The sequence below is a fragment of the Euleptes europaea genome, chromosome 3 (genome assembly GCF_029931775.1).
Source record: "Euleptes europaea isolate rEulEur1 chromosome 3, rEulEur1.hap1, whole genome shotgun sequence".
Lineage (NCBI taxonomy): Eukaryota > Metazoa > Chordata > Lepidosauria > Squamata > Sphaerodactylidae > Euleptes > Euleptes europaea.
Genome location: NC_079314.1, coordinates 36,916,406 through 36,930,038, shown reverse-complemented (window position 1 = coordinate 36,930,038; position 13,633 = coordinate 36,916,406). Strand labels below are relative to the sequence as shown.

Genomic DNA, 13,633 nt, shown 5'->3' with positions numbered 1-13,633 from the left:
TACATCAATTAAAATGTAAAAACACAATTAAACAAAATTAGCCAGCCAGAAACAGGACAGCATGGAATGAATAATAATAGGCTTAAAAAAACAGTTGCAATGATAAAATGATATATATTTATTTATTACAAGTTTTTATAAATTATGATTTAAAAGGTAAGGGGAAAATGCTATTCACTTGTAATTTAAAAAGAGTAGAGTTTTGGCTTGATGAGGGAAACAGCCGGTCAGACCTCCGTGGGGAGGCAAAAGGGGCCACTACGAGAAGTCCACTAGTCTCTTTATTCAATGAATGATGAAGGCAGTCTGAAGAAATCCTTTGAGTGATCAAAAACAGTCAATACTTGTGTTTGCAGTCCAAGGCATTTTACCGTCTCCCTCTTCTTCTCATTTGAAATAGGGGACCCTTATCTGAAAAACGGCTCATCTTTCACAAAGGTTTGTCATTATACTGGTTTTAATTCTTCTCTCGTTTATATCCCACCATTATCTCAAGGAGCTCAGGGGGGCGTACATGGATGGGGTGTTCCCCAGCTCATCTTTGTGATTCAAGCAGGGGCTAATTCCAACTTACCGTAACCCTGTTTTCCCTCTTATCTTGTAAGGTAGGTTAGGCTGGGAGAGGGAATGACCAGACCAAGGTCACTTAATAAACTTTGTGGCATCCAGGAGGGGCTTCAAACCCAGGCTTCCCTAGACCAAGTCTAGTGCTCTAACCACTATACAATACTGGCTCTGTCTACAGCATATCTTTTTGGCTTTTACTCAAACCTCCCATCTGCTGCTGCATGTTTTTTCTTTGCACTGGCAGGTTAGTTTTGCCATTTGGTCCTTGTTAGAGGTGATGCCTTTCTCTGTATTTTGTAGCAACAACAGCACAAAAATATTTCAGAAAAACTGAAACCATTGGGACTCCCTCACAAAGATGTTGTGAACAAAGAATGCAGGTCCCTTTGCTTCCTTTTTCAGACTGTGATGGAGTCCTGGAAGCATCCCGCTTCAATGCATCATCCTACTGGCATGAACAGAACACCATGGGGGGAAATCAGGCCTGGACAGCCGAACGCGCTGCTTTTAGTAGCGGTGGGATCTCCTGGGCAGCAGATCAGGGCTCTACACAAGAGTGGCTGGAGGTAGATTTGGGCGGAAGGAGAAACGTCACAGGTCAGTAAGTATCGAGCAACTTTCCCCTTTTCCAAACAAACTTCTCAAAACATACAAAACGACGACAGATTCGGGACTGGATCCCTCCAGCATCTTTTAAAGTCAAAGTACAGCTATGGGAACCCTCAATTTCCTTTATAGGGCTAATAACAGCACAGAAGGGCTGGTTTCCATTTGCAAAACTATGCAGGAGCAGAGGGGTTAAGCCCCTTCTCCTTTTCACGTGTGGCCCCGTTCCAGGGGTGTGCATGTCCACTATTTGACTGTAAAAACAGGCAGGGATCTGTGATCTCTACAATGTCTGCTTGGACCTTTATTTGCACCCCGCTGGAGTAGTTAATTTGTATTCATCATTATTTTAATAATCCAGCAGCTTCTACTTATGTTCTGATGGGTAAATTTTTCTTTTTTTTAAAAAATCTGCTGCTTAAAACCAGACAAGCAACGGAGGGGGCAAGATGAGGAGCCATTCCAAAGATTATGAATCTATTCCAAAAATTCTCTCTGTACAGGCCCTCTCTGATGGATATCCACCTCACTTCTGAAGATGGGGCACATAGGGAGGGCCTGTACATTTGCCCCATGGGGCAAAGCCATGCTGCAGGGCCATTTCAGGTCAGGAAAATGCTTTTAGGTGAAACAGTTGAAAAATAATTCCCCTTGCATAGTGGTCCGGACCTGCACTGGTGGCTACATGCCTGTTATTTACAAGCATAATTTTCAGAGCCTGTAATGTTTTTCTAAACACTCATCTTGCCCCATTTGTATTCTCTCCTTCCTTTTTGGCCGTTCCTTGTCCTTCACCGGTCGCCTCATTCCTTCCTCTCCTGCCTCTGTTGCCTCAGAGACCCTGCCGTCGCCCTGAACAAGTTGAATGTTATGTCACGGCAAATCCACTTTCTGTGTGTGGTTTTCCAGAAGCCTGAGGAGGAATGGCGGCTTTTTGTGAGGCCACGTCAGAATGCTCTTGTTCATTGGCGAGGCGGAAAAAAGAGGCTTTGTGCGGCTGGGTGGAATGCAGGAAAGGGACCCAGGGGGGAGAGGGGGTTATCTGATCCCTGCCCTGTCTGGCGCTTGGCAGAGCAAGGCAACATGGGTAAAACAGTCAAAGCCTGAAAACTGTTCAGGGACAGGTTCTTGCTGGCCATGATAGGATTGCCAGCTGCAGGTTGGGAAATCCCTGGTGGTTTGGGGGTGGAGCCTGGGGGTAGTGGGAGTGGCTTCAGCAGGATCCAGTCCACCGTCCATAGCAGACATTTTCTACAGGGGGAGTGATCTCTGTTGCCTGGAGATCAGCTTCGATTCTGGAAGATCTCCAGGCTCCACCTGGAGGTTGGCAACCCAGAGGAAAGCTGAGGAACTCCTGTTACATCCTACCAGAAAATATTTTTGTTAGTCTTTAAGGTGCTACTGGACTCTTGCCCTTTTCTACTACTGCAGACAGACTAACACAGCTACCCACTGTGAATTGTTACATTCTTGTCATCTCAAAATCTAAAGAAAGGAAATCATGCTCCTTAGTCCACTCATTAGGGTTGCCAACTGTCCGGTGGTGGCAGGCAAAATCCCACCAATCCACTGGGCTGCCCACCGACCAGCTGAGGGTCACAGGCAAAAAAAGACCCCCAGTAGGGGGGTGCACGCCGCAAGCACCGTACTCCATGCCTACTGGTTTGCCCGGAAGCTCCAGTTTGCCCAGAAGCAACGCGGACGCTCTAGCAATCTCCGCCGAAACTCTATGAAAACCATAGAGTTTTGGTGGAGATTGCCAGAGCATCTGCATCACTTCTGGGCAAACCTGGAAGTGACGTAGGCGCGGCGTGCGTGTCACGCCAGGCACGCGCACGCATCCTGCGCCTAAAGCCATGCCCCCAAAAAGCTCCTGCCGGTGGAGCAAAGGGAGATGGCAACCCTACCTCTCATGAAGGGTCAAACCACATGGGATGCTGAGGCCCTTAGAACCCAATACTGGGGATCTGTAATCAGTTCCCTAGAAGCAGTGGCAGGGAGGGCCATAAGAACCTCATAATCACCCTGGTGGAACAGACCACTGGTCCATCTAGTCCAGCATCCTGGCCAACAACCACCTGTCCTGGAGGGCCCAGGCTTTCCCCTGATGTTACCTACTATCACAGCTCCTTTAGCAACAAGACGCACACCCTTTTTTGCTTCTTGAACCTCCCCCATACAAAACTCCTGGTAGCAAGCCCTATTTCCAAGCTCTGGTGGCACAATTTGAAGGCCTAATCTAGACTAGGGTACCAGGGCTGGGGAAATAGGGTTGGCCTCTGTCTAGATAAGACCCTTTTGAAGTTGTGGCCTAGTTCTGTCCACTCCCCTCCCCGAGCTTACTAATATATCTTGTCGCTCCTGGTCCCGTCCCCGCCCTTCCGCCGCCACTGTAGGTAACCAATTCCTGGTGCACTAAAAAGATTTGCTGTTATGGCTGTTTTAATTCATTGATTTTTGTTGCTGTTGTGGATTTTGTAAACGCCCCTGAAGGCCAGAATTGGTGAAAAGGCAATTTTAAAACAAATCAATGCTGCATTTGGCTTGGTTCAGAGAGATCTAGGTTCATATTCCTGCTCCGAGTATGACCTCTCTGGATGGTTCTGAGCAAAATGCCTAGGCTTAAATCATTGTGGTGTTACCTGTGCTGTCCTGGGGAAATTATATTTCCCTGGCAACATTCAGCTTCTGTCCTCTCTGGATGTGAAGGGGTGGCATGTTTCCCATTATTCTTCCTCCTGGTTCCTTAAGGAGAAACCGCAGTTCAAAGGCAAAGCATGGAGGGGAGGGGCTCTGGAACGGTTCAGTGCCTGGCATCTCTGCTGGACATCTCTTGTCAGCTGAAGCCACTGCTGCTAGCCTAAATGGACCTCTTGTCAGACTTAGTAGGACAGCTGCTTTTTTGTATACAAATTCATGTCACATGAACACATGAAGCTGCCTTATACTGAATCAGACCCTTGGTCCATTAAAGTCAGTATTGTCTACTCAGACCGGCAGCTGCTGTCCAGGGTCTCAGGCAGGGGTCTTTCACATCACCTACTTGCCTTGTCCCTTTAACTGGAGATGCCGGGGATTGAACCTGGGACCTTCTGCATGCCAAGCAGATGCTCTGCCACCGAGCCACAGAGAGACCAACAGTAAAGGCATCCAAGCACAGGCTCTCCCCATGATTCTCCCCAACATTTTTTACATCAATCTCATCAGGAGAGTTAGGCCAACAGACCCTTGCTGGTTTAAGTTCACTTACACTCCTTTCTATGTCTATTGAAGTTAATGGACTTTGAAGAGTGTAACTCTGTTTAGGATTGTGCTGTTAATGAACTTGAGGACTGAGTGGGGTTTGAACCCAGGATTCCCTGGTCTTGCCACTATATCAAGCTAGCTTGCTTATGTGCCATTCTCATGGTTTTTTAGATACAAATTTAACCATTTATTGTTCCAGGGATTATAACGAGAGGGTCATCTCATAAATATAACTACTACATAAAGTCTTACCGAGTCCTTTCTAGCCGGGATGGAAAGAACTGGAAAGTCTATAAGTCCAGCAACGGAGAAGAAAAGGTGAGACTGATAAATATTGGGAAGTGGTTCTGTTGGGGCAGAAATGGCTAATAGTTGGTATTCAAAGCAGTCTCCCCTGCTCTGCTATTAACATTTTAAAGAAGGAAATGTGTCCTTTAAAATACATTTTCCCTTTAAAATGCTAAAAACAGAACAGGGAGTCCAGTTTCAAATAATGAAGCCAAGATGGAAGCTGAAGTGTTAAACCCCCATCCCTTCTCTGCACAGCCCTGAGGCACGTTGAGGCCACCCAAACCTGCAATAAACAGACACCATTAAAGTTTTGCATAACCCTTCTTCCCCTTCCTCCCAGGTCTTTGAAGGAAACAGTGACAGCCACCAAGAGGTCTCCAACACTTTCATCCCACCAATCCTGGCCCGTTACCTGCGCATCACACCCCAAAGCTGGAACCAGAAGGTTGCGCTAAAAGTGGAGCTGTTGGGATGCCAGGCGGCACGCGTCAAGGCACTGCACCCATACAGCAATAATGGAAGTAAGGAACATTAACCTGCATATTCCGCTTGATACTCTTTGATTAACATCAACTGGCTCATCTTCCTTTAGGGAGATCATGTCAATTTCCCTGTTGCTAAGGGACACTTTCATGTGTTCGCATGCAAACCCATACACGCACAAGCCACAGGTCACCTGGAATGCTAATGCATGCCATTGAAGGGCAAGGGGGAAGCAGCCACATCAAGTCTGTCATCAGGAACTGGTCCACATCCTTGCAGGAAGCCTGGTTCCAAGCAAAGGCCTTTCTTGTTCCTGCTTGACAATGGAAAGTTGCTCTGGGATAGGGTTGCCAATCACCAGGTGGTGGCTGGAGATCTCCCGCTATTACAACTGATCTCCAGGCAATAGACATCAGTTCCCCTGGAGAAAATGGTCGCTTTGGCAATTGGACTCTATGACATTGAAGTCCCTCCCCTCTCCAGACCCCGGCCCTCCTCAGACTCCACCCCCAAAATCTCCACCTATTTCCCAACCTGGAGATGGCAACCCTACTCTGGGATGATATCCCACTTTTGGAGGCAGTGGAGAGGCTCTCATGTAAGAGTCACACTACGTTTCCTATAGGAGTCTGGGAGTTCATGATGCTGCCAGGTCTTCTGGAATGAACTCTCATTTTCTGACAAGCAGGATGCTAGTGGGAGACAGCATGGGAAACGAGCTCATGGTTTTCTCATGGCCCCTCATTCAAAATTTTCCCACAGTGCACTTTCTGTGCAGGCATGGTGAGGGACTTTGGTTGCTCTCCCCTAACGTTCTGAGATGATTAACTCAGATTTCCCACAACATGATGCTGGCACAGCAGCAAATGGCTTGAAAGAGCACAGTCCATTTCTTTTATCCTTGGCTGTGTTGAGTTGTTCTCGCTCAGGTCTCAGCAAGTACAAACCACAAAGAGCCGCACAGGGCCAATGAGGACCAGGGGTGGCCAATCCCAAACAAAGAGAGCTGCGTCAAAGGCCCTCTGGTGCCTGCAGACATAGCTTTTAGTCAGCTTCACAATATTTACATTCCTATATGTTCTCCCATTCCTACTCTGCAAGTTCTGGACACAGAATTCAGTACTGTGCAAACTTTAGCTTACTTTTACCCCCCAGCCCCCAATTTTCTGGTCCTTAAGGTGGTCAAAGTAGCCCAGAAAGGATGTGGGCAATGATGGGGAAGTTTCAAAAGACAAAAAAGGGGAGCTTCTTGAGGTCCAAGCATGGGGCCATAAAGCCAAACTAAATTATCTCGAGAAAATATGTGCAAAAAAATTTTTCAGCAGCATAATGTATTGTATTATGGGCACAGCACCAAATTTGTCACCTTCGTTTGCTTAACTGTAAAGTATTTATTGACTACAGTGACAAAGACCACTTGTATGCACAAGAACCAAGCAAAAATGTAGAATGTGTCATGAAAATGTGCCCAGCCAGTAGCCCACTCCACAGTGCCTGAGGCAGAACATGTTAAGAGTTCTCACGTACTCCCTTTTTTTGCAGTCCACAGTGGCCCCAAGGGGCTTCCTGTCCTGACCAGCACGCCAACCGTTTTCACCCCAAACCCTGGAATAGTAATCAATTCTGAGAAAAGAGGTAAGTGCTTCTTAAATTCCATTTCTAAGAATCAGCTTTTCCTCATGCAGAGCAGGAATGCTTGTTTTGCCTTCTCCCATTGCAGTCAAGGGATGCTTACTATGTTGCAAACATCAGACATGAGTGGACTCCTATCAGCCCAGCCCACCTCGGATATACAACACACACATGCATGCAAAAACACACACATGCACACCTTGTGTGAATGGCCACTACATCCTAACAGCCATACGTGGCCCAAGATCAGGTTCAGGGTACCAGAGCCAGGGTCTTTTTTTGCTGTGGCTCCTGGGTTGTGGCATATACGCAGCTGGCACTGTTGAGGTTTGGACTCCAGTTTAAGACTTTTCTTTTACTCAGGCTTGTTATAAAGTTTGTCAGCCAGCCTTCTGAATACCACCTCTGACTACTGTCTGGGGAACACCGTGGGCACAGGGGCTGTGTGCAGAAACTACCTGGTGAGAGCTCTGACATGTCTTGCTAACCAGGGATCCCAAGGTGCCTGCCAAGTGTTTTTAGAAAGTGGATGGGGCCAGGTGGGGCTTTTTGCCCAGCAAGGCTTCTGACTGGCCACTGGATGTTTGATTGGCTGTGTAGATTTTTTAAAATGCTTCTTTGGCGGCAGCTGCCACCACTGCACAAGGATCTTCACTCTGTGACAGAAAGTAAGCTGCTGCAACCATTGTGTACCTGGCTGCGCTTCCTGTGGCAGCCATTGTGTGGTTGCGCCCACCACGCTGTGTCAAAATTCTAAAGTCCACAGGCTCAAAAAGGTGGGGGGGGGGGGCTGCACTAAAGAATCTCAAACCTGGCCTACACATGTGACAGAAACTTGGGGTAGTCACATGGACTGCAGAAGTATGGCCGATGGATTTCATATTTGACTGTTCCTTCCTATGAACAACTCTCTTCAAACAGCAAACTAGTGCAGCAAGGAGAAAGCTTCTAACCCATTCTCTTTGCTCACTGTTTAGACTTTTTGTTTACAACTCTTAACTGCAAATTTTTTCCCCTATATATTCAGCCGGTACCTTTCCACCCATAATTTAAACCCATTATTGTGAATCTTATCCTCTGCTGCCAACAGGAACAGCTCCCAGGGCCTCCTCTGACAGCCCTTCAAATACTTAAAGAGAGTAACCATGCCCCCCCCCCAGCTCCTGCCACTCTATTTCTTCTTTGGTACTATTTTTCATAACTTCCTCACCACTCTTTCTCCTCTTTGATTGTTCTCGGTTAGTTATGATCACAACTACAATGAGAGATCCACTTGCATGTTATACAAACCAACCAATATTTCCTGCTTTACATTCTTAAAAGATTTAAGCTCGTTCCATGATTTAGTCACCAATGCAAAGAATGTCTTTGGTCCCAAGTGGATAAAGACTTAGCAAAATATATGCACCGGAGAGGGGTTTTATTCTGCAGTTCTTACCTTTTAATCCACTACGACCTACCAGTTTTGCAACACAACCATTGAATGCCCCCCAGTAAAAAAAAATTAGGACATCAGAACAGCATTCCAGACCAAGCAACTTGATTTACAGAGATATGATGCACAGATATGAAGCATACAATTAATGAGACTTGAGCCCAGTAAGCCATCAGCCAACTCCTTAATATTGGGTTTCATTCCTGTTTCCTGAGTGCAGCTTTAAGGGCCCAGGGCCAGAAATCTAGGATTTTCCTTTTTCTGACGCCTCCCTTCTTACCCAGGTCCTCCACTACTGGTGATGTTGCTGATTGGGGGATTTGTTCTTATCTCCTCTGCCCTTCTGCTGCTGGCTTTCCTCTGCCTTAAGAAGAAGAGGTAAGTAAATTTCCCCTTCCTTAGGGAGTCGGGAGGGGGGAATCTCCTCCAAACCTAACCTTGGCATGGAGGAGACCTCACAAGGAACACTGTGTATCCTTCCTAGAATCTTCTGTTGATACGAACACAAAAGGAATACCAAATTTGGAGCAAAGAAAGATTTTAGTCCAAACAGTCTTCACAAAGAGGCTGACATTTATTTGTAAAATTCACACGGCTTCTCTCCAGAGACCTGCTTGAGGCAACTCACAAAGTAAAAACAATACAATTAAACAATTTTTAAAAAGAATTACTAATGATAAAACAAGCTATAGGAACAAGCAGGAGATGGGGAGGACATAAAGTCAGCATAAAACAAGATTCAGCATCTGAAAACAGTGTACCCAAACAGTCCATGGGCTAGCAGACCATAAAAACGGGGGGGGGGGGAGAGAAACCCTCAGTTTAAAAAAGGTAAAGGTAGTGCAAGCGCTGAGTCATTACTGACCCATGGGGTGACGTCACATCCCGACATTTACTAGGCAGACTATGTTTACAGGCTGGTTTGCCATTGCCTTCCCAGTCATCTTCCCTTTACCTCCAGCAAGCTGGGTACTCATTTTACCATCCGCGGAAGGATGGAAGGCTGAGTCAACCTTGAGCCGGCTACCTGAACCTGACTTCCATCGGGGTCGAACTCAGGTCGTGAGCAGAGCTTTTTTTTTAAAAAAAAATTTTTTATTTTATAATTAAGGGGATACAAAAAGGAAAAAAGGGAAGGGTAAACCGTTTGATATACAAAAACAATATGGCAATTTCAATTGAGAGATAAACTTGGTCAATTACAGTAACATATAACAAGCCTAAATACTGATCGAATGCGATATAATATATCTAAAAAAGTAATTATAAAAGTATAAAAATCGTTCAAACTATCTAACTCTGGGGACATTAAAAATATAGCATATTAAAGCCCAGCATTTACTTAGGTTCTCACCACAAGGAGATTGCCTCCAATCCCGTTTAAAAATAAGTTTGCAGGAGCCATTGGGAAGCCGTCAAGGAATGCCTTGCATGTTCATGCCCCAAGTGTGCACAAGACATTGTCTGTTTTGTTGCACCCCTGGTGTAAATTGTTTGGGTGCCACTCGGTAGCCCTGTGGGTTTCTGCAAACTGAAATTTAGAAGTTATTTTCAACAATTTTTCTTTAAAGAGTGGTCAACAAAACTGTATTGTTTTCTTGCAGCAAATGGGGGCAGGGAAGGGGGTTTCCTAATCCTCTGGGCAACAACCCATTTGGTCTTCTTTCTCCCTTGGCAGGAAGACAGCAGTAGATCAGGACTGTGGCCTCATAAAAGGTAAGCCATCCAATGGCATATGGAGGAGCTAGAACAACAAATGTGTAATTTGGCCAGTAACAGTGACTGTGGGAGAAGGTGGAATATGGATCAGGACTATGGGGCTGGGGGAGGGGCTAACTTGTCGCTCATACTATTTCCCAGGGAAAAAATGCCTCTCTCCTGGGCTGCTTTAAAACCCAGGAGGGGAAAAACGCAATCAGAAATCTGGGTACCTGTCTTTTTTCCCCTCCTGGGGCTTAGAGCAATATAGGACAGAGGGATTTGTGATTACGCAAATGACAGGCAGGACAGTTTAAATTTCTCTTCCCCAGCACTGCTGCACTGATCTGCACTTTCTGTAAGTTTCTTATAAATTTTCTGCCTGTATCAGTGGTACTCACTGTGTGGCTCATGGAGAGCCACGTTAGCAATTACATTCAAACAACAGAGCCATCTGACTACTGTATACCCTGTGTTCATCACAGATATTGCAAAACACTGGGGTTCTTTTTCCAAAGTGCAATTGCTTCAGGCTTTTCACTGAGTTCTCCTGCTGATCTTCAATTCTGCTTTAGGCTGTCCAACATCAGAGGCTAACCAGATCTGTTCCAGACGCAGCCTGCAACAGTCTGCTTCAGAAATGGCCTCATTCCCTGGGGCAGGGGCCTCAGCAGACCTGAATGGAGCTCTTTCACCAGGTAGGTCACAACTGTGCTAGGCTAGCTGAAAGCCAACAGGAGGGTCCATTTTTTGGGGTGAGCTAACTACCCCAAGTTCCTGCTGAGTCCAAGGCTGATAGTATCAAGTCTGCATACGAATGCCAACCCAGTAGCTTCTTGGGTGAGGCTAAAAGGAACTTTTTGGCATGCCCCAGGGCTGGATCTACATTTTTTTGAAGGGAAGCAAAAATACAAAATGAGGCCCCTCATATATTATATGCATATTTTTCTTTATATATACATATATAATCAACAACTCTTTTAAATGATAGAATAAATCATGTTGACCTCTATGAACTGTTAATGAATAATTACACCTTTTTACATTATTTTCTCTCTATAATGTTTGAATATTCCTACAGCCCCTCTGCACACATAAAAACCCAACCCAAGGAGAAAGTTCTTCAGACTAGCCTTTTCCCTGACATTTTTTTAAATACAGCACACACAATTTTGACATCGGAAACACTAAACACACCTCACACTCCTTTACGGTGTGATAAAGTACAGCCCAAGAAAAGCTTTATCTGGTAATTTTGCTGTTAGAAGCTAAAATGACTCAACTGAAGCTGCTGTACTTTAGTCACTGGAAAAGACTCACTGGAAAAGATAATAACGCTAGGAAACGTTGAAGACAGTAGGAAAAGAGGAGGACCCAACATGAGATGGACTGACTCAATCAAGAAAGCCATGGCCCTCGGTTTGCATGACCTGAGTAAGGCTGTTAACAAGAGGACATTTTGGAGGTCATTGATTCATAAGTCCGAAGCGACTTGATGCCAAATAATGCACGTGAACCGGCCCTCCATTCTTGTGTGTGTGTCCCTTATTTCCCAAGGAGTAAAATCAGGCTCTTTGGGGGAAGGCCAAGCCTATCAGATGAGGGGGAAGGTCTACTCGAGGCCTTTGGCAAAGCCAAGCGTAATATAACTCCCAGTTTTAAAATGGGGTGGGGCCTGTCCTCTTCCCCTCTGCCCCATTCAACTCCAGGCTGCTCCAGGGTTTGCAGCACCTCAGCAGAGCACAAGGCAGGGGAGTGCGAAAGAGGGGCACATCAGGCATTCTAAACCATTAACGGTCATCAGCCCTCCCCCCCCCGCAACTCTTCTCCCCCTGTGAGTGTTTAGAACACGCCCTAAGCCCTCCTCCCCAGAAGCTTCATGTGCCCAAAGCCCTTACACGGCCACTGTCAACACGCGGCCCTTGAAAAGAGGGGGGGGGAGGAAGACAAGCAATTGGAAGGTCCGGCAGGTGGAAGGGCGGAGGGTGCCTTGACCGGAGGAAGGAGGGAGATTAGCGAGGCCAAAGAAGGTTACCTAGAGGTCTGTGTCTGCCACTGCATAGAATTGACATCTTTGAACATATCCTCAGGAACCTTTAGCTCTCCCTCCTCTTTGCTCTCCGTAGTCTCACCCAACTAACAGCCACAGCTTCTGCCTTACGAAGGGCTACGACTCCCCTCTGGGGCCCAGGGTCTGCCTCTCCCTTCCCCCTCACCTCCTAGCAGCAGCCTAATGGGGGTACGGGGCACGTGCACTGCACAACAAGCCATCTCTTCTGTACAACTGAGCCTCCCCCACCTCCTAGCAGCAGCCTAATTGGGGGAACCATCCGCGCATGCTGAACGAACCATCTCTGCTGGGCAATGGAGCCTCTCTGACCTCCTAGCAGCAGCCTAATCGGGGGAATCAGATGCACATTCTGCAGAACGCGCCATCTCTTCCAACTGAATCTCCCCCACCTCCTACCACCTCCCCCTCTCTGCCCGTTGCCTGGGGCACCTGCCCCCCCCTTAGATCCAGCCCTGGCATGCCCCATCAGCCTCTTCAACTTGTATATGGATCTGGTACCTGAATAAAATACAGGGTCCCTAATTGCACAGAGGGCTTGTATACATGCAACTTGCATACACACAACCACTATACCTGTAGGAATAATGAATGTATGTGGAAGGAGTGGATACAGCAAGCATGATCATTCAACCCCTCCCTCCATTCATTTTATGTAATTTCCAAATACATCAAATGTCAAATCAAGCAAAAGTTATTCGGCAGAAATAGAGAGTCCTTGCTTCATACAGCGACAAAACAAAAGGTATTGAGTGGATACAGTGAAGCCAGAACTATCTCCATGTATTTAGAAGGCTCAGTATCTGGAATACACCCACAGTCTCCCAAGATACAGCACGAGGAAGAGGAAGGCTCCAGTTCCAAAGGCGTCTCTTGAATGGCTCGTTTGTTCCTCCTTATGAAGCAGACAAAAGTGACATGGTTGGTTTGCCCATAAATTAAGCCCCGGCCAATGCTGTCCATTGTCCAGAAGAGCCCTGTCTTCTAAGGACAGCCCCACAGCAGCAGCAAATTCGCTCCACTCGTTCTATGCAGATGGCTACAAACACTCGGTCCATTGATTTTCTTCTCCGATTTCTTTCCATGATGCTGAGCAGGATGGGATGGGGGTAGGAAAAGGGGCCCGGAGCCATTAGCAAACGCCTGCATCTTGGATCAGCTGATGCCTGTGCCATTCAGACCATGAGCAGGAACCAGGAAGCTGGGGGCTTTGGGGGAAATGTCCAGCTGGCAATGCCACAGACCCACCGACTGAGTCCTAGGTCACAGGCAAAAATTCCAGTTCGAACGTGTCAAATTGCTAAGTGTGTGTCCAGAGAGGCAGTGTGGCGTAGGATTTGAAAGACCTGAAACTGACACACTGCTCCCTGGACCAGTCCATCACAATCTGACCTACCTCATAAGGTTGTTGTGAGGATAAAAAGGACGGAAATCGTATTAATTGGCCTTGGCTCAGTGGCAGAGTGCCTGCTTGGCATGCAGAAGGCCTCCGGTTCAATCCCTGGCATCTCCCATTAAAAGGATCAGGTAGGTGGTTTTGTGAAAGACCTCAGCCTGAGACCCTGGAGTGCCACTGCCAGTCAGATTAGGCAGTACTGTCGACCATG

General features: G+C 46.7%; 1 protein-coding gene across 1 annotated transcript in view; it reads left to right on the top strand.

The window, feature by feature from the left end:
* The window catches only part of LOC130474754 (discoidin, CUB and LCCL domain-containing protein 1-like), a 41,955-nt gene that overhangs the window by 26,917 nt on the left and 1,405 nt on the right, over nt 1-13,633 (top strand). Inside the window, exons 7-14 of the mRNA XM_056846450.1 lie at nt 401-438; nt 970-1,164; nt 4,619-4,737; nt 5,051-5,231; nt 6,736-6,828; nt 8,545-8,638; nt 9,939-9,976; nt 10,534-10,656. Of these exons, the coding sequence (XP_056702428.1) occupies nt 401-438; nt 970-1,164; nt 4,619-4,737; nt 5,051-5,231; nt 6,736-6,828; nt 8,545-8,638; nt 9,939-9,976; nt 10,534-10,656 (881 nt within the window). The remainder of the gene's footprint in view (nt 1-400; nt 439-969; nt 1,165-4,618; nt 4,738-5,050; nt 5,232-6,735; nt 6,829-8,544; nt 8,639-9,938; nt 9,977-10,533; nt 10,657-13,633) is intronic.